A 26,101-nucleotide genomic window follows, 5' to 3' on the forward strand; every position below is an offset into this window, starting at 1 on the left:
TTAAGCAGGGTAATTAATTCTCTGTGGGGATCTCATTGTCCCTTGTCTCTCTCTTATGTTCTTGTGTGTAGAAATAGTTTCACTAATTGAAACTAAACTTTCTTAATTGCTTTAATGAAAGCATTTGTTTTATAATTGTAAAAGCCAAAGTGCTTATGCCTTACTGTAAATTGTCAGTATGGGCTTGATAACATTAGCAATATTCATGATGGTGGAAACCTTTTCTTTTAATCAGTAAGTATATTTCATTATTTTGAGTATATTTTCAATTATAAGAAAGGTAGCATATGACAGCTTGAATTAATGATGTTTATAATAAAGATATAAAAATGCAGAAGGGACAAAGAGACATTTTTATATCTCTACTTCAGGTTTGTGAAGAAAGTTCATTTATTCTGACACAGCACTGCATACATAAGAATGATATGTGTGACTGCATCAGTAATTTTTACACATTTTTAAGAAAGAAAAGCAATTATATTGCTGTCTTGTTAATGGCATACTGTGATAAGTAATAGTATTTGTTCTTCCTGTAGATGAAGATCAGCTTCGTGCAAGAGGTTATGACAAAACGCCAGACTTTATTTTACAAGTACCAGTTGGTAAGTCCTTAGACTCCACTCTGCATTTGTTTATAAAGCGATGTGTTTTTTCCCATAGCTTTTAAAATTTTTGTTAATATTAACAAATGTTCCCAAAGAATCTATTAGCTTGATAATTTTGTATTCAAATGTGTGAAATAATTGCAAAAGATTTTTAATTGGCAGAAAATAATAGGTTCAGAAGAAACCTAAGCTTTAAAAACTTTTACCTATGTTTAAGAAATAAGCATGTCTTCAAAAGACATTTTGGTTACCATTTTCAAGTCATTTCTCTGTATATTCATTTTTAAAACAGAGTTCTGTGGAAAAGCCAGGATCACTTTGGTTTGCTTTTGTATTGTCAGTTTATACAGGCAATCTCAGAATAGGAGGGAGACTTTTGTAAATGACAAAAATAAAAGGGATGTGACTGTAGCATAAACATTCCTTGTCACAAACAGGTACGATGTGTTGTTTTATAATTACATCCCTACATGACGGTGAGGGTTAAGCCTCTCTTCATTAATGTGAAGCATGGAGAGACCCAGGCAGAGTCAGAATTTTCCATCTCCCCTTCCCTTTGCTCTGTATTCGTAATGCTTTGTTCCTTAGCTGTAGAAGGGCACATAATTCACTGGATTGAAAGCAAAGCCTCATTTGGTGATGAATGTAGCCACCATGCCTACCTGCATGACCAGTTCTGGAGCTACTGGAATAGGTAAGGCCCCATTATTTTTCTCTTAAGATAAACGATACTCTGCTGAAATTTCATTAGAAAAAAAATATTTTGTTTAGATGGTAAAAATGCTAGTAGCCTTTGTTTCTAGTAAATACGCAGACTTGATTAATGTATTCATTTCAGATAATTTCAACTTCTCTGCATTCATAATGTTACTTCACTTTTTAAAACAAAAAAATCTGTGCATGAGGTCAAAATTATTATATACTCCATTTTCCATTTTACAGTGATAATATTGGTGTCACTTAAAATATGAATAATAGAATGTGATATAATATTATTGACACTGACTTTCATCCTCTTGATGTGAAAGTTATGCCTTCTATCAGATCTTAAAAAAGTATTTTATCCTCAGCTCTCTGAGGAAAGTATCCAAACGATATGAAAGTCAAAACGAATTAACCTTCTAATGATAGAAAAGCATTTACCTACCAACTTAACCAACATTTCTAAAGGCATGGGAATCTCAGTGGTCAAGAAAAAGATGGTGTTGGAGGAAGGGGGAGGATGCTATATTACTGAGTACCCCCTCATGTGTCTGGGCCTGCAGATTATCTCAGTTAATACTCACAAGAAAGTGTGATTTGGGGATAATGGGATTTTATTCACAAGATTATTTGGGATAATGGGATTTTATTCCCATTTTACAAATAAGGAAATAATATGCCTACAGCTAGTTATCATGCATTGTCTTGGTCACTTCTAAATCCATGCAATTTTTAGTACAGCTCTATTGATGTTTACAATACAACTGTTGAAACTTTGGCATTTGCTATTATTGGAGTCCTAAGCTTTCATACGGAGAAGGCAATGGCACCCCACCCCAGTACTCTTGCCTGAAAACTCCCATGGATGGAGGAGCCTGGTAGGCTGCAGTCCATGGGGTCGCTAAAAGTTGGACACGACTGAGCGACTTCACTTTCACTTTTCACCTTCATGCATTGGAGAAGGAAATGGCAACCCACTCCAGTGTTCTTGCCTGGAGAATCCCAGGGACAGGGGAGCCTGGTAGGCTGCCGTCTATGGGGTCACACAGAGTCGGACACGACTGAAGTGACTTAGCATAGCATAGCATAAGCTTTCATTAGACCAGAAGGTGGGTCAAAGGGTAACCTTCCTAAATTAACTGTGTTCCTTGGTACTGAACAACTTTAAGAATACGACGGTAGGATGGCATTGGTTTGGGTCACTAAGGAAGGAGACAGTAACATCTATGGGCAGTAGTATTACCCTGGAAGAAAACAGTGACAGTCTCCAGAATTTGGCATTATATTGTTACCCAGCTTTACAAAAGGCCAGTGGGCCTCGCCTGTAGCAGATGTGCTAAACTAAGCCCACTTTTTGCCATGGTAACAATGATCATGACAAAATGCTGAACGTAATGGCTTTCTTGATTTTCTTGTGTAATTGTGCGTGGCATCCGAGCTTTACTTTACAGGGATGGAGGAGGAAAGTGCAAAATGTTTTAGAAATCAATGCTGCTTCAGCGTTTCCTGTCTTTTATTCAGCCATTATTCAAATTAGCAGTAATGTGGTAAATTGAATTTCAGATTTTTAGCAATTTTATGATGAGTTGGAAATAGTAAAGAAAGCATCATTTTTGATAGTGTAGGGAAAGCAATGACAAGAAAATCAAATTGTTTAAGTTTAGGTTGCTAAAGGAATTTTTTTTTTTTTAACTGCTAAACTGAATCATTTTGCATCAAGACTGTCTTCCCACTTTGGTACTGGTCAAGCCTTTTATGAGAAACAATTAGAATTTGAATCCAAAATAGTGAAGCTTACCTAAAAATTCCAAAGGCATGTCTTCATTCTAAAACAACTCAGCTGTTGTCTACTCTGTGCTCAGCCCTCACCATTTTAGAGGCTGATTAAAAGAATCAAATCACCTGTATGATAAACTATGGATTATTCACATGGCTGGAGAGGGTTCAGAGCAGTGGATGATTTAATAGTTTGATTTGGACAAAATTTTGGATTATTTTGTTGCATGCTGCTTTTTAAATTTTAATGATGTTTTATTTATATGGTTACTACCTTTGCTACAATTACTACTGTTGGCTTGTGTTTCTTAAACACTTTCTTTGAATGTATGCGTTATGTGGTAAGGGGAAGCCAGATTATTCAAGAGGGAAATGCTCTACACAGAAGTCACTGGTTCACCACATGTCTGCAGAGAGGCCAAGAAAAGCAATTCAATGTGGAACATAGAGGCATTTACTTGTAAGTAAGACTTGTCAGTGATGGGGCGTTTTGACTGAAGAAAAACTTAGCCCATTGACCAAAGTTTGGGAATCCTACATTTTTTCATATTTTCACCTCAACACACCTCAACAGCAGTTGCTAAAATTCCTCAGAGTTGGAAGAAATTGTCTCTCCCATCTGTAGGTAACCTTTCAAGAGGGTATTGGTTGCAGTTTGGGCTAATGGCTTTATTTGTGTAATAAGCCTCTGCTGCTACTGCTGCTGCTGCTGCTGCTGCTGCTGCTGCTAAGTCGCTTCAGTTGTGACTCTGTGTGACCCCGTAGACGGCAGCCCACCAGGCTCTGCCGCCCCTGGGATTCTCCAGGCAAGAACACTGGAGTGGGTTGCCATTTCCTTCTCCAATGCAGGAAGGTGAAAAGTGAAAGTGAAGTCGCTCAGTCGTGTCCAACTCTTAGCGACCCCATGGACTGCAGCCTACCAGGCTCCTCCGTCCATGGGATTTTCCAGGCAAGAGTACTGGAGTGGGGTGCCATTGCCTTCTCCGAATAAGCCTCTAGTCAACATAAAACTGTTATCTAATGTCACACTGTTCTTAGATTTTCTTCCAGTTTTCTTGAGATATAATTGCCATACAGCCCTGTGTAAATTTAAGGTGTATATATAGCATAATAATTTGACATACATACATCACGAAATGATTATCAGAATTGTCACCCTATTTTTAACATTGGATCCTATGATAAGACTGTTCAGTTAATGTTTGAGAAATCGTAATCTTGTCTAAGCCTATTTTTCTATATAAATAACTGCAGAGCCCTGAAGTTTAGTGTAATATTTCTCTGAGTTTTCTTTTTATGTAAATTGATATTCTTACTCACCCTATAAGCAACTCCTGACAAAGTTGACCACACCCTCCCTCTTTGTTAAAGCTTTTTTTTGTTCATTTTTAGCTTCCAAGAGACATTCTTCTGAGATTTTTTTCCCTGACTTCCACCTTGTGTATTCTTTCTCCTTTTCTGGTTCTTCGCCCTCTTCCCAGCTCTAGGCTTGAAGGCCCTGGAACTCAGCGCTCACCCTCCTCCCTCTTCTGTCTGCATAGTTCCTGGGTGTTCCCTGGAGATCTCACCAGAGACAGTGGCTTTCTATTTCATCTCGTGCTGCTATCTCTAACTTTTATCCCCAGCCCTAAGACTTTCCCCCGAGTACACATTTGTTTGTCTAGCCAACTGTCTGCTCAGTATCACCTCCTGGATACCTAATAAATATCTCAGACTTTACATATCCAAAATTAAACTCCTGACTTTTCTCCTCAAGCTTATTAGCCTCTCAATGAGTGCCATCGCAATCTCTCCCAATACTCAAGCCCAAAACCCCAAGTATCATCAGCAATTCACCGGCAGGTCCATTCAGCCCTGCCTTCACCACAGATCTCGCCGTGTGTCCCCACCACACCTGCTGTTGCCTCACTGTCTGTCATCTTCTCTCGGACTATTACCACAGTTTCCAAAACTGGTCTTCTTACGTCAGCACTTGTACGCCTACGGTCAGAGTTTCATACCCTAGGCAGAGTGACTCTCGGAAAATATGAATCAGATTGTGTCACTTCCCTGCTTAACACTCTTCAGTGGCTTCCCACCACATTTAAAATGCAACTGATATCCTAGAGGAGGGAGATGAGGAGGGAGGTTCAAGAGGGAGGGACACATGTACACCTGTGACTGATTCATGTTGGTGTATGGCAGAAACCAATACAATATTGTGAAGCAAATATTTACAATAAAAAATTAAAAAAAAAATACAATCCAAACTCTGTACCATGACATTCAGAGCCCTGTATGAACTGCCTCTCACCTCAGTCCTGGCCACACCTGTGCTCTCCCTTCACCTAGAGTTCTCTCTGTCTCTTAAACTTCCTTGGCAGCTTTCTCCATCTTCCTTGAATCTACGCTGCTTGTTTCTACTTCAAGACCCTCACTCTGGCTAATCCTTCGGCTTGGAACTGTCTTCACTTGGATCTCCACGTAGCTTGCCCTTTACGATGCCATTCAGCTGTCTGCTCAAATTTCCTTCCTCAAGGGGACCTTCCCCAGCCACCCAGTCTAGATGGCGTCACCCTCAGTCATTTCTCTCCTCAATCAGCTTTACTTTTTTCTTCATAAAATTTACCGTTATCTGAGGGAATGAATAAGACTATAGTTAGAAACATTTAAACACAAATTTACTTGGTTTGAAAGAGCTTTACCTTTTGTGTTGCTGTTTCTAATTACTACATGTATGCAGCTCATTCTTTTATAATCAAAACTTCAAGAATTTTTTTCTGTCTTAATTCACTTCAAACAAAATTTAAATTTTGCAATAGGCACCTTCTCTAAAATCAGATTAAGTATAGAACTTGAGCTGCCTTTCCGGCGAGTAGGCCCTCATCCTGGGTATGAACCTTGATTAACGAGCTCCTTAGAACTCTACAGTCCCCACTTCTGTGGGGTTTTAAGACTGCCTCTGAGAAGCAGCATTTGGGCCATAATAGAGCCCCAAATTATATAGGGCTATGTATACAGTTGCATAGAAAATACATGTATATTTACATATATCAGTGTGTGTGTATATATATATGTATGTATATATATGTATATCAGAATATTTCAGGCTACATATATATACAAATTTATGCAGTTGACAACAAAAAAAATGCCCTCTTATCCTACTATTCTAGTCAAAAGGTGGGTTCTTTGACAATTTGACCTACATTACTAATAGCATTTTCATTTTCAGATGATGACAGATAAAGAAGAAACTAACTCTATAGTCTGAGGCCAGAATACACATGGGTTCTAACTTGAGGCCTTTCAAAGAAGCAGAAGCAGACACCCTAGGCTCACTTGAGTGGTTGAAGATAAAATGGGTCAGTTTGGATGAAAACACTGATGAACCTAAATTACGAAGAGCCACATGCAACCATACGGCACAGGAACCATGCCCAACAGCACCAAGTCAGGAACACAGAAATCTCATTTGTAAGCTCAGCCCAGTCCCCGGCCATTCTGGGCACATTCTGACACACTGCCATCAGTGGAGTCTTTTTAAAACCAAAGTGCACTTGGGAGCTAATACCTCTCTACTTCTCTCAAAGAAGATCTAAGCTTACTGACTGGAAAGAATAAGGCAAAGTTTTGTTTGAACATGATTTTCCAATTCAACGATCCTTGAGGTAATGGGAGAAATCTATCGTGTTCTTGGGTTTGAAGCCAGACCTTGCCACTCTCTGGATCCATTCCTGGAAACAGCTTGCTTAACCTCCCTGAGCCTTTGTTTTTCTTCCTCAATATAATGGGGTTAATAATACCTTCTTCACATACTGTTGTGAAGATCAGTTGTTTAATACATACAAATCACTTTCACAGTGCTTGGCAATCAACAGATGTACTCTCCTCTGTCTCTTTCTCCAGAGTATCATGGTCTGATGGAATGTAGAAATCTTCTCAGCAGATATTTTAATTTCCTTTTCTGCTAGATAAACTCCTACTTGGCTCACTTCAGCACTCAGCCTGACTGACATGTCTTTGGGAAACCTTCCTGTAGTTCAAGATTGGGTTCAGTGCCCCTCCTGTGTTTTCCTAATAATTTCATAGCATTTGTCAAATATTGTAATTGCTTGTTTACTTATCACCCTCCTCCAGTTAATATATTGAGTTCAGTCTTATCTGTTTTATCCATTGTCAAATGTCCAGAAGCCGGTGGGATGCCTGGCACATAGCTGCCAGTAGGTGGTCATAGATATTTATTGAACAAATGAGTATATGAATGAATTTTCTGATGCATAACAGACAGCAACATTTTGAATCAACCAGTAAGAATTGTGTTAGACATTGTGACATTAAAATGCAAAAGAAGGACTTCCCTCATGATCCAGTGTTTGGAGCTCCACTGCAAGAAGCATGGGTTTAATCCCTGGTCAGGGAACTAAGATCTTTCTTGCTGCATGGCACGGCAAGAAAGAAAAAATAAAAACACAACAGGGCCAAATTTTTTCTTTAAGAATGCCACTCTAAGTATGGGGAGGAAAATGCTTCATTTTTCCAGAAAACTTTTATAGGCTTTCCAGATGTATAGACTTTTGCAGATGTTTACCATGAACTATAGCATGTTTACTTACATACAGTTTTAAAATAGAAAATAACCAATAACTACATGGTAAATACTATGAAGTTTTTTAGGCACGTGTTTTTAATCTTAGATTGATTACTTGCTTTCACAGAACTTCAGCAAGGTAGGTATCTCATTTGAGATTTGACATGAAATGCCTTAAAAATCCAAGAGTAGGAATAGAGACTTATGAACATAAGAATAGAGACCTATGTACAATGCGCCCAAATATTTAGGGTTATGTTTCAAGTTCAGTTCAGTTCAGTCGCTCAGTTGTGTCCGACTCTTTGAGACCCCATGAATTGCAGCACACCAGGCCTCCCTGTCCATCACCAACTCCCGGAGTTCACTCAGACTCACGTCCATCGAGTCGGCGATGCCATCCAGCCATCTCATCCTCTGTCGTCCCCTTCTCCTCCTGCCCCCAATCCCTCCCAGCATCAGAGTCTTTTCCAGTGAGTCAACTCTTCGCATGAGGTGGCCAAAGTACTGGAGTTTCAGCTTTAGCATCAGTCCTTCCAAAGAAATCCCAGGGCTGATCTCCTTCAGAATGGACTGGTTGGATCTCCTTGCAGTCCAAGGGACTGTCAAGAGTCTTCTCCAACACCACAGTTCAGAAGCATCAATTCTTTGGTGCTCAGCTTTCTTCACAGTCCAACTCACATCCATACATGACTACTGGAAAAACCAGAGCTTTGACTAGACGGACCTTTGTTGGCAAAGTAATGTCTCTGCTTTTCTATATACTGTCTAGGTTGGTCATAATTTTCCTTCCAAGGAGTAAGCGTCGTTTAATTTCGTGGCTGCAGTCACCATCTGCAGTGATTTTGGAGCCCCCAAAAATAAAAGTCTGACACTGTTTCCACTGTTTCCTCATCTATTTGCCATGAAGTGATGGGACCAGATGCCATGATCTTCGTTTTCTGAATGTTGAGCTTTAAGCCAACTTTTTCACTCTCCTCTTTCACTTTCATCAAGAGGCTTTTTAGTTCCTCTTCACTTTCTGCCATAAGGGTGGTGTCATCTGCATATCTGAGACTTTATCCTGCATGAAGATCTGGAAATTCTGATTTGCATTAAGAATTCCTAGACTCCTTGGAGATCCATGCTGCAGGTGGCAGTGTAGACAGAAGTGGCCCCACTGCATAGCCCATCTCCCTTTTCTTATCACTTTTGTCTCCATCCTGGGATTTCCCTGATGGCTTAGATGGTAAAGCATCTGAGTTCTATGCAGGAAGCCTGGGTTCAATTCCTGGATCGAGAAGATCCCTTGGAGAAGGGAACAGCTACCCACTCCAGTATTCTTGCCTGGAGAATTCCATAGACAGAGGAGCCTGGCGGGCTACAGTCCATAGGGTTGCAAAGAGTCAGACATGACTGAGAAGCTACCACTAACACTTAGGCTCCATCCTACACCTGGGAAGTTTCAAGCACAGCCCAGCCTGCACATCCAAGTTCCATGTACCTTTCCACAAACTTCTGCTCTTGGTCATCTCTCAGGCCAGAGGTGCACACTCTGGTGGTCTGCCCTCTTATCAAAAAGGCAGGCTCCAGGAGTTATCTCAGAGCTCTTCAATCAGAAAGTTCTGGGGTCCCTGGTAACAAAGAGTGTGGCCTAGAAAGGTATTGGCGGGGAGAGACATCAGGTGAAGATGTTCCCTTTGCTCCACAGACTCTTCACACCTTATGTGTGTTTGTGTGTGTGTGTGTGTGTGCGTGTGTATGTGTTAGTCCCTTAGTTGTGTCCTACTCTTTGTGACCGCATGGACTGTAGCCTGCCAGGCTCCTCTGTCCAGGGAACTCTTTAGGCAAGAATACTGCAGTGGGTAGGCATTCCCTTCTCCAGGGATCTTCCCAACCCAAAATTGGGTATCACATATTGCAAGCAGATTCTTTACCGTCTGAACCACCAGGGAAGCCCTGGGCTGGGGTTCAACCAGAGGAGGCCAGAGCAGAATCCTCTAAAGTTTGGATCTAGGCTATGGACCCCTCTTGACTGGGTCTAAAGGAAAGTATCAAAGTAAGCAAGTATATTTGTCTTCCAAAGTCATTTCTTTGCTGGTATTAGGATATGAGGGGAGATGAGCACCAGAGGAAATGAAGTCTTGATCATATTTATGTCTACCTGAAAAGATGAAGAGCTGAGTTCCATCTGTGGGATTTTTGAACCTTTGGCTCCAGAAAGTCTACTCTCCTAGAGGCAATGCTAAGCTAATACCTCTGCCACAAGAATTGATTTGACTTTAGTTCTTACCTCTAAGTATTTTTTTAAAGATTGGTTATCTACTCAATGGTTTACTGATTGCTTTCTCTGGTCTGTGCTAACCTGAGAGGTGAGGCATTTAGAATGGGGCTGCCCAGCAGTTAGACTCAAGGAAGGTATTTTTCAGAGGATGGCCAAAGTGTTTTTTTTTTTGTTTTTTTTTTTTATGAAGATACTTCCAGGAAGCCTGCAATTAGCCAAATCACAGATTTCCAGTTATTTCAGTCTTGTTAACAACACATCTGTCTCAAGTTGGAGAATGAGCCTCAGTTATAGATGCTTTTGGAAACCTTCAATTACAGCAGCCTCAGAAAGCACCGCTGCTGTATACTAACAAGCAGTCCTCAGCAGCAACAAGAGACAGATTGACTAATAATTAGCAAATGTACTGCAGAAGGCCTCTCTAAAGGTAAAATATAATAATTTGCTTTTCCATTTCTTAGAGTGGAGCTGGTTGTGAGATACTGATGTCTCCTTGCTCCAAACAATACTTGACATTGTATTAGCTGGAGTAACCTTGAAATATTTTTTTTAAAGTGAAGGAAGTGTCTTCTGTGTATATAGTACTTTGAGTTTTCATAACATACCTTTTTTTTTTTGCATTTGGAATGTGAATAGTAAGAACTTTCCCCATGAGGGAATTCATGTTTTCTGCCATTGTTAATTGTTTTCAGTGTTGACTTTAAATACAAAGCTGAATGAACACTAGAAATGTTGTCTTAGGCTGCTGAAGTGATATTTGCAGTAAGGAGATGGTGGTTGAGGAAACTGGTATGAGTTAAAGAATTAAAGGGAAAAAATAGACTTATAAAGAAATATGAATGAATTGCAGTTCCTCAGAAAGATGTCTGATTGTTGTCTTCAGATATATGCAAGATTTTTTCTTTTTGGTTGGTTGACCAGTTTTCCAAATCCAGGGACTTAAGAATTGTAGAAAGGATGACTCTTCTTGCTAAACTATTATGATAGAGTTAATATGAGTCACGTATGTTTCCGAAGGATTACCACAAATCAAAAGTTCTCTCAGGAGAAGATGAGCGCACGTTCTTCTACTCTGCCATCTTGTCAGAATAGTGATACCCCACGTCCAAGGCCAAAGGAGAAGCCCCTACAAGACGGTAGGAGGAGTGAAGTCACATTTAGAATCAAACCCCAGACCTGCCAGAAATGCTCAGAGGGCTCAAACAAGACCTTGTGCGCACCAGGACCCAGAGGCCCCACAGAGACTGAGCCAGGCTTGCCTTCGAGTGTTTGAATGTCTCCTGCGGAGGCATGGGTCAGCAGTGACTTGCCCCAGGGACAGGGGCTCTGGCTGCAGCAGGCCTGGGTTACCCAGCCTGTGGCATAAGCCCTCTTGGAAGAGGTCACCATTAGCCCCTCCACAGAGGTACCGAGCAGATGACCCACAAATTGCAGAACAATTATACCAAAGAAATTCTTGCACTGTGAAGAAAGTTCCAGGACACGCAACAGATTTCCCAACCTGGGGATCCAGCAAAGGGACTGAGAACCCCCAGGGAATTTGACTTTGGAGGTGAGTGGGAGATGGAGCCAGACTTGTCTGTGAGTGTCCAGGAGTCCAAACAATAGGGAGGGAAAACAGCCCAGCCCTTCAACAGAAAATTTGATTAAAGATTTACTGAGCCTGGCCCCGCCCATCAGAACAAGACCCAGTTTAGTCTCTCCCTTCAGGAAACTTACATAAGCCTCTTATCTTCATTCATCAGAGAGCAGACAATGAAAACCACAATCTCAGAAAACTAACCAAACTGATCACATGGACCACGGTCCTGTCTAACTCAGTGAAACTATGAGCCATGCCGTGTAGGGCCACCCAAGACGGACAGGTCATGGTGGAGAGTTCTGACAAAACGTGGTCCGCTGGAGAAGGGAATGGCAAACCACTTCAGTATTCTTGCCTTGAGAACCCCGTGAACAGTATGAAAAGGCAAAAAAAATATGACACTGAAAGATGAACTCCCCAGGTCAAGATGCCCAATATGCAACTGGAGTAGAGTAGAGAAATAACTCAGAAAGAATGAAGAGATGGAGCCAAAGTGAAAACAATGTCCAGCTGTGGATGTGATTGGTGATGGAAGTAAAGTCTGATGCTGAAAAGAGCAATATTGCATAGGAACCTGGAATGTTAGGTCCATGAATCAAGGCAAATTAGAAGTGGTCAAACAGGAGATGGCAAGAGTGAACATTGATATTTTAGGAATCAGTGAACTAAAATGGACTGGAATGGGTGAATTTAATTCAGATGACCATTATATCTACTACTGTGGGCAAGAACCCCTTAGAAGAAATGGAGTAGCCCTCATCGTCAACAAAAGAGTCCAATATGCAGTACATGGGTGCAGTCTCAAAAACGACAGAATGATCTCGGTTCGTTTCCAAGGCAAACCATTCAATATCACAGTAATCCAAGTCTATGCCCCAACCACTAATACCGAAGAAGCTGAAGTTGAACAGTTATATGAAGACCTACAAGACCTTCTAGAATTAACAGAAGATGTTAACAAACATCCAAACAGATGTTCTTTTCATCATAGGGGACCAGATTGCAAAAGTAGGAAATCAGAAGATACCTGGAGTAACAGGCAAGTTTGGCCATGGAGTACAAAATGAAGCAGGGCAAAGGCTAACAGAGTTTTGCCAAGAGAAAGCCCTGGTCATAGCAAACACTCTCTACCAACAACACAAGAGATGACCCTACAGATGGACATCACCAGGTGGTTGACATCTAAATCAAACTGATTAAATTCTTTGCAGCCAAAGATGGAGAAGCTCTATACAGTCAGCAAGGAGAAGGTGATGGCACCCTACTCCAGGACTCTTGCCTGGAAAACCCCATGGACAGAGGAGCCCGGTAGGCTGAAGTCCATGGGGTTGCTAAGAGTTGGACACGACTGAGCGACTTCACTTTCACTTTTCACTTTCATGCGTTGGAGAAGGAAATGGCAACCCACTCCAGTGTTCCTGCCTGGAGAATCCCAGGGACAAGGGGAGCCTGGTGGGCTGCCATCTATGGGGTCGCACAGAGTCAGACATAACTGAAGCGACTTAGCAGCAGCAGCAGCATACAGTCAGCAAAAACAAGACCAGGAGCTAACCATGGCTCAAATCATGAACTGCTTATTGCCAAATTCAGACTTAAATTGAAGACAGTAGGAAAAACCACTAGACCATTCAAGAGATATGACCCAAATCAAATCCTTTACAATTGTAGAGTGAAAGTGACAAACGGATTCAAGGGATTCGATCTGATAGACAGTACCTGAAGAACTATGGATGGAAGTTCGTGACATTGTACAGGAGACAGTGATCAAGACCATCCCCAAGAAAAGGAAATGCAAAAAGGCAAAATGGTTGTCTGAGGAGGCCTAACAAATAACTGAGAAAAGAAGAGAAGCTAAAGGCAAAGAAGAAAAAGTAAAGATATCCCCATCTGAATGCAGAATTCCAAAGAATAGCAAAGAGAGATAAAGCCTTCCTCAATGATCAATGCAAAGTAATAGAGGAAAACAGTAGAATGGGAAAGACTAGAGATCTCTTCAAGAAAATCAAAGATACCAAGGGAATGTTTCATGCAAAGATGGGCACAATAAAGGACAGAAATGGTATGGACCTAACAGAAGCAGAAGATATTAAGAAAAGGTTTGGTATGTGGTTCAGTTCAGTCACTCACTCATGTCCGACTCTTTGTGACTGAAAGGACTGCAGCACACCAGGCCTCCCTGTCCATCACCAGCTCCCAGAGCTTGCTCAAACTCATGTCCATCGAGTCGGTGATGCCATCCAACCATCTCACCCTCTGTTGTCCCCTTCTCCTCCTGCCTTCAATCTTCAATCCCAGCAAAATGTCTTCATGACCAGATAAGCATGATGGTGTGATCACTCACTTAGAGCCAGACATCCTGGAATGTGAAGTCAAGTGGGCCTTAGGAAGCATCACTATGAACAAAGCTAGTGGAAGTGATGGAATTCCAGCTGAGCTTTTTGAAATTCTAAAAGATGATGCTGTGAAAGTGCTGCACTCAATATATCAGCAAATTTGGAAAACTCAGCAGTGGCCACAGGACTGGAAAAGGTCAGCTTTCATTACAATCCCAAAGAAGGGCAATGCCAAAGAATCCTCAAACTACTGCACAATTGCATTCATCTCATAGGCTAGTAAAGTAATGCTCAGAATTCTCCAAGCCAGGCTTCAACAGTATGTGAACCGTGAACTTCTAGATGTTCAAGCTGGTTTTAGAAAGGGCAGAGGAACCAGAGATCAAATTGCCAACATCCATTGGATCATCGAAAAAGCAAGAGAGTTCCAGAAAAACATCTACTTCTCCTTTGTTGACTACACTAAAGCTTTTGACTGTGTGGATCACAGCAAACTGGAAAATTCTTAAAGAGATGGGAATACCAGACTACCTGACCTGCCTTCTGAGAAATCTGTGTGCAGGTCAAGAAGTGACGGTTAGAACCAGACATGGAACAACAGACTGGTTCCAGATTGGGAAAGGAGTACATTAAGGCTGTATATTGTCACCCTGCTTATTTAACTTGTATGCAGAGTACATCATGAGAAATGCCGGGCTGGATGAAACACAAGCTGGAATCAAGATTGCCAGGAGAAATATCAATAACCTCAGACATGCAGATGACACCACCCTTATGGCAGAAAGTGAAGAGGAACTGAAGAGTCTCTTGTTGAAAGTGAAAGAGGAGAATGAAAAGCTGGCTTAAAACCAACATTCAGAAAACTAAGATCATGGCATCCAATCCCATTACTTCATGGCAAATAGATGGGGAAACAGTGAAAACAGTGAGAAACTATTTTTATGGGTTCCAAAATCACTGCAGATGGTTACTGCAGCCTTGAAATTAAAAGGGCACTTGCTCCTTTGAAGAAAAGCTATGACCAACCTAGACAGCATATTAAAAAGCAGAGATATTACTTTGCCAACAAAGGTCTGTCTAGTCAAAGCTATGGTTTTTTTCAGCAGTCATGTATGGATGTGAGAGTAAGCCATAAAGAAAGCTGAGTGCTGAAGAATTGATGCTTTTGAACTGTGGTGCTGGAGAAGACTCTTGAGAGTCCCTTGGACTGCAAGGAGATCCAACCAGTGCATCCTAAAGGAAATCAGTCCTGATTATTCATTGGAAGGACTGATGTTGAAGCTGAAACTCCAATACTTTGGCCACCTGATGTGAAGAACTGACTCATTGGAAAAGACCCTGATGCTGAGATTGAAGACTGAAGGTAGGAGGAGAAGGAGACAACAGAAGATGAGATGGTTGGATGGCATCACCAACTCGATGGACATGAGTTTGAGCAAGCTCTGGGAGCTGGTGATGGACAGGGAGGCCTGGTGTTTGCAGTCCATGGGATCACAGAGTTAGATGCAACTGAGCAACTGAACTGATGACAAACTTATGGTATTTGATTTGCTAAAAATTCATTAAGAAATTTTACATCTGCTTTCATGAGAGATTTGTCAGTGATTTACTCTTTCTTCTAAACTCTTTGCCTGGTTTTGGCACTATGGTAGCCTTATAGTATGAGTTGGGAAGTAGTCCTTTCTTGATTTTCTGGAAAAGTTTGTGTAGAATTGTTATTTCTTCATTAACTATTGGGTTCAGTTCAGGGCAGTCGCTCAGTCATGTCCGACTCTGTGACTCCATGGACTGCACCACGCCAGGCCTCCCTGTCCATCACCATCTCCTGGAGTTCACTCAAACTCATGTCCATCGAGTCGGTGATGCCATCCAGACATCTCATCCTCTGTTGTCCCCTTCTCCTCCTGCCCCCAATCCCTCCCAGCATCCGAGTCTTTTCCAATGAGTCAGCTCTTCGCATGAGGTGGCCAAAGTATTGGAGTTTCAGCTTCAACATCAGTCCTTCCAATGAACACCCAGGACTGATCTCCTTTAGGATGGACTGGTTGGATCTCCTTGCAGTTCAAGGGACTCTCAAGAGTCTTCTCCAACACCACAGTTCAAAATCATCAATTCTTCAACACTCAGCTTTCTTCATAATCCAACTCTCATATCCATACATGACTACTCCCAGTCAAATGATCTGGGGATATTTTTTGTGGGAAGATTTTAAACTGACTAAAATTGATTGATATAGGGATTCAGGTTATCTATTTTTTTCTTGAGTGAACTTTGGTACTTTGTGCCTTTTAAAGAGTTTATTCATTTTATTTAAGTTGTGGAATATATTAGTATAAACTTGCTGAGAATGCTCCCATATTCTTTTAATAGCTGTAGAATCTGGAGTGGTGTCACCTTATTCATTCCTGATGTTGATAATTTTGTCTACTTTTCCAGATCTATCTGCCTAGAGCTTTATCAGTTTTATTGGCCTTCTGAAAAAATGAATATTTTGTTTTACTGACTTTTTCCTGTTGGTTTTCTTTTGTCTTTTTCATTGATTTTTAATCTGATTATTACTGTTCCCTATTTTAGCTTCTATTTGCTCTTTTTTGTTTCTAGTTTTCTAAGATGGAGCCTGAGGTTATTTATTTGAAATCATTCTCTTTTACCAGTAAAGGCAATTTAGTGCTAAAATCGCCTCAAAGTACTGCTTTAGCTGTATTGCAGAAAATGTTATATGTTGTATTTTTATTTGGTTCCAAATATTTTCCTTTTTTTTTTCTTTCTCCATTTTGTTTTCCAAATACTTTATTTTTATTTCTTCTTTGACTCACAGTCTATTTAGAAGAATGCTCTGTTTTGTTTCCAAATATTTGGAACTTGTTCACATGTCTTTCTGTTATTGGTTATTAATTTAATTTCATTAAAGTCAGAAACAAACTTGAATCCTTTTAAAATTATTGATACTTCTTTTATGACAAATTTTAATTGCCTGGTCTTCCCATTTTCCCAGTTTCTTCTTCTCAACTCTGAGAGAGACTCCTGGACTTCACCGAGGTTCTTCCTCCCAACATTGTAGCATGGAAACGTTCTCCAGAGAGCAAGTTGGGAAATCAAAGTGCTTGCCTCTTTCCTTGCCCTTCATTCAGGGGTGACTGTCCGTCACTGGTTGATGTCTATTGTTAGCTATTTTGTTTGTTTGTTTTTTAGGTATTTCCAGCAGGAAGATAAATGTAGTCCCTGTTACCTCATCATGGCTCCAAGTACATGTCTTCTCAATTATGATTTTTAACAGAATTTAACGCACTGTAAACCAGTTTGTCTTGTTTAACATTAACCTTGTAATCTTACTGATGCTATTTTAGACTTCATTCTCATCCTAAGCAAATCTTCTTAAGCATTAACTATGAATAGAATGGGCTTCCCTGGTGGCTCAGTGGTCAAGAAACCACCTGCAGGAGACGTGGGTTTGATTCTCTGGGTCAGGAAGATCCCCTAGAGAAGGAAATCACGACCCACCCCGAGATTTTTGCCTGGGAAACCCCATGGACAGATGGAGCCTGGTGGGCTACAGTCCATGGTTCACAAAAGAGTCAGACCCTACTTAGCAATTAAAACAACAACATGAATAGAATAATTTTTGAGCGAGTGCTGTGGAAACCTTAAAATTTCTTTCTTTTGGTATCTGTTTCTCAAACAGTCATCTATATATTCTCTGTCTTTTGCCTAGCCTTCTGAGAGTTGGAATGGAATTTTCAGTCACTACTTTTTGCCCAACAAAAGAGAAGGTTTTTTTGTATCATTAAGGCCAAAGATTGGATAATAAGCTTATGGTTGTTAGAAAGCCGCTTTCTTTGGTCATCTTTTGATAGCACCCACTAAGGGTGTCTGCTGCCTCTTTGACTGAAATAGAACTAGCCATCTTTTGATGAGATAGAGTCCTGTTCACAGAAGTTATGCCTGTCCTTTTTCTTTTCTCTCCCTCTATATGTAAGGAACAGCATTTTTCCATTTTTGACCACCTTTTGTCATCCAGCCCCTGGGATGGGTGAACTGTACATGTGATAAGGCTGCATTGCTGTTGCTCATTCTCTTCTCACACATGTGCAACATGGAAAATGAGCCATGAATATAATTTTCATGTCTCAGACTCTTCTTCTCATAATACAGAAATATATATGCATACATAATGGCCATGGTAAGCATCCTTTCCCTCTAATTTCTAATTGACCCTGGAAGTCATGTTCTTATGAAAATTAAGTCTTCTATACGAATTCTGTTATCTATTAACATGTCACTTTATTCTTTTTTTTTTTTTCTTTTTCTTGTCCTCTCCTTTACATTCTTAGTATACCTTTATGATTTGTGTGAATTCTACTTTATTGTGTTTACTCCCTTCTCTTACTGAATCACTTACATTGAGATGCTTCCTGTATTTTCAGTTCAGTTCAGTTCAGTCACTCAGTTGTGTCTGACTCTTTGCGACCCCATGAACCATAGCACGCTAGGCCTCCCTGTCCATCATCAACTCCCAGAGTCCACCCAAACCCATGTCCATTGTGTCGGTGATGCCATCCAACCATCTCATCCTCTGTCATCCCCTTCTCCTCCTGCCTTCAATCTTCCCCAGCATCAGTCTTTTCCAGTGAGTCAACTCTTCGCATCATATGGCCAAAGTATTGGAGTTTCAGGTGCAACATCAGTCCTTCCAGTGAACACCCAGGACTGATCTCCTTTAGGATGGACTGGTTGGATCTCCTTTCAGTCCAAGGGACTCTCAAGAGTCTTCTCCAATGCTACAGTGTTTTGTTCACCCTTATTTTCTCTTAAAAATTCTACCAACAAGGTATCTTGTTAACCCCTTCCTGCTTCTCCTTCTGTTTTCCTTTTTTTCATTTCCTTCACTTCTGTATCTGGCAACTTTGCTATCATCACCACCTCTCCATTTTAAATTCAGTCTTAACAGCATTGCTGATAACGCATTTTAAGTGATCATAAATTCTAAATTCATACAAAATTTTTTTATTTAGAACAGAGGATTTTTTAATTCAAAGATCATCTATTTTTGTAAATATGAGCTTGTCACAGTTGTCCTTGATAGTTTTGGCTGGAATACTTTCAGAGCACTGTATATTGATTATGGAAGTGGTGAAAATGAAGTCATTGGTTGTGTGCACAGGTCAGGTGTATGAAATCATATTGAGCTCAACACTAGAGCGAAATACTTGATCAGCCCCAATTGGTTTTCATTGTTTAATATGAAATACATATTTTTACCACTACATGTTTCTAATTCAACACATTGTAGGTCCCTAGGTAGTAACACAGATAGTAGATACTGAGCAGCACAGATACTGAGCTCCTTCTATATAGAGGCACTATATTATATATTTATACATATATTTATATATTATATATTTCAGAGGGTACAAAGATAAGCAACACCTAACTTTGCTTTCAAGGAATTTAATTCAATCCAGTAGTCATATACAGATGTGAGGATTGAACCATAAAGAAAGCTGAGAGCCAAAGAATTGGTGCTTTCAAATTGTGGTGCTGGAGAAGACTCTTGAGAGTCCCTTGGACAGCAAGGAGATCAAACCAGTCCATCCTAAGGGAAATCAACCCTGAATATTCACTGGAAAGACTGATGCTGAAACCAAAGCTCCAATACTTAGGCCATCTGATGCAAAGAGCTGACTCACTGGTAAAGACCCTGATGCTGGGAAAGAGGGCAGGAAGAGAAGCAGGTGACAGAGGATGAGATGGTTGGATTACATCACCAACTCAATGGATATGAGTTTGAGCAAGCTCCAGGAGATAGTGAAGGACAGGGAAGCCTGGATTGCTGCAGTTCATGGGGTCACAAAGAGTTGGACACAACTTAGCGACTGAACAACAACAAGTAGGGAAACAACATGTACATAAATCACAAAAATAGCTAACACTGAGCACTAACTATATTCTAGAATCTGGTTTAAGCACTGCTATGTATTATCCTTTTTGATCCACATAACAGTCCTATGAGATCAATACTGGGTTTTTATGCTCATTTCATATGAGAAAGTTGAGGCATAGAGAGGTTGAGTGCGCAGGTCAAAGTAATATACCTGGAAAACCAGGGGAGATTTTTGAATAGCCGAGTGGCATGGTCAGGCTTGAACTTCAGGCTAGATATTCTCATAGCAATGGTCGGGGTAGACAGAAGCAAGACGTTGGAAACTGGAAGACAACTGCTATTCCAGTCATTTGTGTTGGAATAACCCATTAATTCCTGAACTATAATGATGGTGGTGGAAATGGAAAGAGACTATATAGACTTACAGAGATAAGAAAGAATCTGACAAGTTGATTAAATGATGTCGTTTTGGGCAGTGTGAAACAGTGATAACTTTGAGGTTTTGGTATTGGTATTGGGGAGAACAATGATGCTCTTAAGGAACTGAGAATAGAAAATAACTTAGGTTAGTGATTACTGCAATTGTGATGCTTAGAAGTTTCCAAAGGGAACTGGTTTGTGGGACGGGGTCATGAAGATTCCCTGGAGAAGGAAATGGCAACCCACTCTAGTATTCTGGCATGAAGAATTCTATGGAGAGAGGAGCCTGGTGGACTCCATGGGGTCGCAAAGAGTCATACACTACTGAGTAACTAACACTTTCACTTTTCATAATAAAGCTTAGAGAATTGATTAAGTATTATTTTTACAGTGAATAAAGTTTTTTCTAAATTTATAACTCTCAACATTCATCTCTTACATTGAAACATTTCTAAAGTAATTTGTCTAGTTGCATTGAATCTGATTATTTGCAGTATTGATAGTTAACATCAGTTTCTGTCAAGAGTCATATGGGTTGAGAAAGTTGTACCAAATTGTAAGAACCTAGGGCTTTTAACAATCATGCTTGAAAGAAACCTTGGGAGTTGCATTTGTCAAGCAGCTAGGAAAACCATTCATGCATACCCCGCGTCCAAAGCTCCACAGGCAGCCCAAACGTGAAGAACTGAAAGGTCATTCTTCTTCCTGCGGTGTGATGGTTTGTTGACATATTTTGACACACCAATACAATGCTGAAAGGATCCAACCTTCCTGCAGTACTGGAGAACTCAGGTCTGGACAGAGTACCTGACACTCATTGCATTGCTTTCTTCACCTTTCTCCTCCTCCATAGATAAACTTGTTCTTCAAACATGAAATGCTGCCTTCCCTGCAGAAATATAACAAATTTTAAATGAAGATAAGTGATTGCTTTTTAAATGTCTTGAGCTTTGTTTTTTCCAGTTACCATCAAGCTGAAAACTTTACTTAGACCTATTCATGCTGTTAATTCAAATGAATTTGTTTTTCAAAATGATAAATGTGAATGGAGATTATTAATGCTTGAGAGACCGAAACTAAACAAATGAAGAGGTCTCTGTGCTATGATATGTTTTGCAGTCTTCATCGTTGTGATAGAAACCAGTTTATTAGAGTTCACATGTTTGAAGATTACCTCTAAAGTGCAGATGTTTTCATGTACATACAGGTAAATCTTAGGTAGCTTTCGAAGTGCTTGCCTCAGAAGTACATCGTATGTTAAGAGGTTGAAGGGTTAGGTTAAAACCAGAGAGCTGTCAGAAGAGTTTTCTGTCATGTGTAAATGTGTTCTGTGTTAGGATTATATACTGTGAAAAGGAGCTTTGCTTAGTTACCCATTTTATCTCTTAATGCAATATCATGGTGATGTGAGGATGGAAATAAAAAACATTTACCATAATGAATTTATACCATTAATGAAATATAAAAGTAGTAGGCTAAAGTACCTCTTAATCGGGAGCAGCTATTCAGAAAGATTTTCTTGCTGTCTCCACAACTAGTAAATATAAAGTGGAATAATATTCTCCAAGCATTTAGAATGCACTTTGCAAAATGTGAAAAGTTTTATGTATTTGTCATAATATTGGAAAAGAGTATTCAAGTATTTCAGTGATATTGTTTCCAAATGTGATAATTGTCTGCCAAATTAAAATACTTCCATCCAAGTTAAATATTTTAGTGGCATACCTAAAATTAAGATGGAAATTTTGAAGTACTAACTTGTTTCAAACTATTACCTATCTTACATAATCTTTGAAGTTTCCAGTTAGCACCCCGAGCCTCATGCATCTGTTGGATTTGCTTCCCTTTCTGTTTTCTCCATGCTTCCAAAAGTTGTCATGTCACTGGAAACCAAACCCCAGTACCGACAGAGCACTTAAGGCTCCCACCTAGATTACCACCAGGCTTCAACTGCAGTTGCCTCATTCAGGTTAGACCTCTAAGAAGTTTGTGTGTTCTGAGAGCTGACAGCCCTGATCCTGGTCTGCCTGCCCAGGATCTGGTCACACAGGCTCCCCTGTGCCAAAAGGTGGCCACCATCCCAGACCTTACCTTTCAGGATTTTATGTAATTTTTTTTTGACACATATATCTGCCCTTGTAGATGTACTTCTCATTGTAGTCTCTGTCTACATAAGAATAGTTGAAAACCTCTTTTTGCATAAATGTTACATAGGTTAATTTTACTTCTCAATGACAGATTTTCCTGCTGAAACTCAAGTGGTGAAAATCTTTTCTGTTTTCTAACCATTCTCCGTGAAACCTTATAACCCCCACACCCAACATGTGGGGACATGCACATATGTGCATGCACGTGTGCACATGAACACACACTTCTCACAAATTGCTTTGAACACACAGCAAATCTGTTTGAAATGACAGGGAAAGGGTTAAGTCCTGACAATCTTTTTACTAGATTTATTAGTGACTTAATGTCTACACACGTCTTTCTTTAAATTTACCCCTAGGTACCCAGGCATAAATTACCCCAATTGTTTCTAATATTATACCACTTTACAAACATGTTTTCCTCAGAAAGTACACCACGAACTTCTATTGTTTTGCCAAGTTCCTGGAATTCTTTTATAAATTCTTAGTAAAATTTCTTTCATTTTGGTGAGAAAAAATATATTCTATCAATTACTTTAAAAAGCAATAATTCATTATAGTTGATCATAAATGTCAGGAAGCAAAGACCCAGCTGAAGCATTTTGTCACTAATCATGCTGTTTTTCTTCTAATTAGTTAATTTACATTTTACAAATTAAGGGTAAAATCCAGACAGAAGATAACATCATAGCTTTAACTGACCTATATTTGTATCTGCCAAATTTAAGTTAATTAGAAATGTAGATGCTGTTTGTTTTAGTTGTCAGAAAAGCTCATCTTTTTTCCTTAAAAAAAAAAAAGTAGACACACTTTTTCCCCCCTCAGCATTTATCATCTAAATAATAGTCTTGCCAAGATGGCAGCCTCATAATAAACTCTTTTCAGTGGAGTGATGGGTAATGAAGCTTGCTTGTGAAGGCAGCGAAAAATGTTGTCTGGCCAAATGCATGAATATGATGGCTAGAGAATCAGTGGACTTTCTCAGTCATCAATCTTTTTAGTAGCCTCTTATACATCTGAATATTTTGATAGATGATCTAATAATTGAGTTATCTATCTTTCTAACTATCAGAGTTGCATAAAAATTATTCTCACATGCTACTGAATATTAAATATATTAGGCATCCAGTAAATTTTTCATAAAAAGGGCCAAAAGGTGAAAGATGTTTGTTATTCTATAAATACTGCTTAATACATTGAATGTTAAGCCCTCTGAAAACTTCCAACTCTTTAATTTCTTTTGTGAGAAGCAGATACATACTTAAAAAGGAGGACATGCCCATTGTAAGCAGGGCATAGAGTAGTTACTGTAGCTAATGAAAGGTAAACCCTGATAACACACAGATGCAACCCAGCAGTGTAAAATAGAATGCCCTTGCTGATCTAACACTAGTGACATATTTAACACTAGTAACACAAATTTTCCATACTGCCTTTCCAGGTAGCTCAGTGGTAAAGAATCTACCTGCCAGTGCAGGAGCCACAGAGGATACACGTTCAGTCCCTGGGTCGGGAAGATCCCCTGGAGAAGGAGATGGCAACCCAGTCCAGTATTCTTGCCAGGATAATCCCATGGACAGAGGAGCCTGGCTGGCTACAGTCCATTGGGTCTGAAGAGTTCGACACGACTGAGCACGCGCGCGCGCACACACACACACACTTTCCTTACAAGAAGCAGAAAGGATGTGAGTGCAAAGAGAGACCGTGTGTTTTCAATGTTTTCGTCAACTGGGGAGGAAGGTGATCCTACCAAAAAGGGCAGCTTGCGTATCAGCTGCCTGCCTAACATTTCCCCTGATGACCCAAGCTACCCAAGTATACTTTGCATGCATAGGTAGTTCTTTTCCCCCATATAACTTTATACTGTGTTTTCTTTGGTCATACACCATGCTGACTATCAAAAGTTTATCAACAAGTGTGCTTCACTGGGATTGAAAAGCAGCAAGGAAAATTGGCAGAAAACAGATCTCTCGCCGAGTAGGCTTCCTCCCCAACCACTACCTGCACTTCTTCAAGGTGACCTTGCGGGGATGACTTCCCAGTAACCAGCATTAAAATAGTTCTGCCCTGACAGAGCAGGCATTTGTTGCACGTCTGAAGGGTTACTAATCCTGTGCATCTTAAAAGGCACTCAAATGAACAGAGCCTTGTAAATTGGATTTCTATTAGCCAGACCTGATGATAGCTCTTCATCAGTGGAATGGGAGGAAGTGCTATCAATAGCCCCAGCTCTAAATATCTTTGTTTTTTTAATGCCATACTTATTTTGGGGCTCTCTCATCCAAAATGGTGATGAATGCTAGAATCACCAGAATTGATTGTATTTAAGGTTTTAAATAAACCCTTACAATCTAGACAACAGCTATTTTTAAATGCTTTTCAACCTGAAAAGCGTTTGGAACAAAAGTCAAAAACATAACAGTCAGAAAGGAGTATGGTGAAAATGTGTTAAGCCTTGCTCTCTTTATAGTTCCCCACATTGATTTCAGCTCACAGTTTTGCTATTCATAAAAATTGGGGATGATAGACTTTCTTTCTCTTCATTTTCTGCATTGAAAATAATAATTGAGAGGGATAAAGCCAATTGTGGAAATCTCTCAGTTCTGAGGAACATTTCTTGGTTTTAAGAATTTTGCTTTTATAATTTGAGATTGGATAAAAGCTAGTGCTTGTTTTTTGTAAGAGCTATAACTGGGAATTTTAAATTCTTAGGTATCTAGTTTCAATTGTACATTTAAAACAATTGGAAATGACCCGTATTAGGGAAGTTTCAGGGGCAGGGAATACTCTTCGTAATGAAAGCAGCAAACATCTGTGTTCTTTCTAGTCTGTCTTTTGATTAGCGTGGCCTCATCTATCACTAGCCTTTGATATGAACACCAAGAAGTCACGTCCTTTTGTTTTAAATGATAAATATGCCTTTGTCATGAATACTCATAGGCAACCCAGGATTTACATCTGAATTGTCAAAGTGTAACTGCCCAGCTTCTGTGATGAGTGACATTATTAGTGAAATAAAGAAGTTTTTAATTTGTCATGGATAGGCCTTAGATGGTGACATTATGAGACTGTGTAGGTTGTGATGCTAGAAAAAGTTGTCCTTCCTCCACTATTTTTCTAAGATTTGTCATGTATCAACAAGAAGCAATCTGCAGCAGGAAGGTCTCTGTGAACATTTTGCCTTTAGAGCCATTAGTCCATCTCTTTAGGTTTTATTATTTAGACTTGATAGCTGGTAGTTCTTATCAAAACTAATATTGTGAAGTGACAGGCTTCTGATGGTCAAACAGTCAGTTTTAAGATTGGCTCTGTCTGGCTGTTATTGCCAAAGATACTATTTAAAAAAAACAAAGCAAAACAGTTTTATTTCAAGATTAATGTCAATGATATTTTCCAAGTAAGTTTTTTTTTAAATAATCTTTGGGCAAACTCACATCTACTTATAGATATTTATGCATGTGCTCTTTATGTAAATATACTGGCAGACACGTAATATTTACCTACACAGTGTTGTCTTACTCTTCAAAACCTTTTACTCTCAGGGTCAACTGTTGTGTTTGACTCTCCTACTAAGAAATTAGGACCATTAAAATTAAAAATACTGTGCAGTCTTGAGCTTCTCGCATTTGTAGTGTAAAAGATTCCAACTTATATGTTTCCGCTTTATTTATTTCTACATTATTATAGACAAATAGTTTGATTATTTCGAAGTTTCTTATTAGGATAAATGTTTAGAATGTTTCATGTTGATAATAAGTAGTTCTAATTTATGTGTGAAAAACATTCTATGAAGATTTGGTGTATTAACAGTCACTTCAGCAGAAA

The 26,101-nt window shown here is 39.7% G+C and overlaps 1 protein-coding gene across 6 annotated transcripts in view; it reads left to right on the forward strand.

Moving 5' to 3' along the window:
* CDIN1 (CDAN1 interacting nuclease 1) overlaps nt 1-26,101 on the forward strand; it is a 234,352-nt gene that overhangs the window by 123,380 nt on the left and 84,871 nt on the right. For 4 of the 6 annotated variants that reach the window (XM_070797239.1, XM_019968479.2, XM_070797237.1 and 1 more), the window contains exons 9-10: nt 537-602; nt 1,194-1,299. In XM_070797239.1, the coding sequence (XP_070653340.1) occupies nt 537-602; nt 1,194-1,299 (172 nt within the window). Of the gene's footprint in view, nt 1-536; nt 603-1,193; nt 1,300-6,297; nt 14,103-26,101 lie in introns of those variants that run through there. The other 2 variants (XM_070797240.1, XM_070797241.1) reach the window with 2 other exon arrangements.

This window comes from Bos indicus, chromosome 10 (assembly GCF_029378745.1).
Source record: "Bos indicus isolate NIAB-ARS_2022 breed Sahiwal x Tharparkar chromosome 10, NIAB-ARS_B.indTharparkar_mat_pri_1.0, whole genome shotgun sequence".
In the NCBI taxonomy this organism is placed as follows: domain Eukaryota; kingdom Metazoa; phylum Chordata; class Mammalia; order Artiodactyla; family Bovidae; genus Bos; species Bos indicus.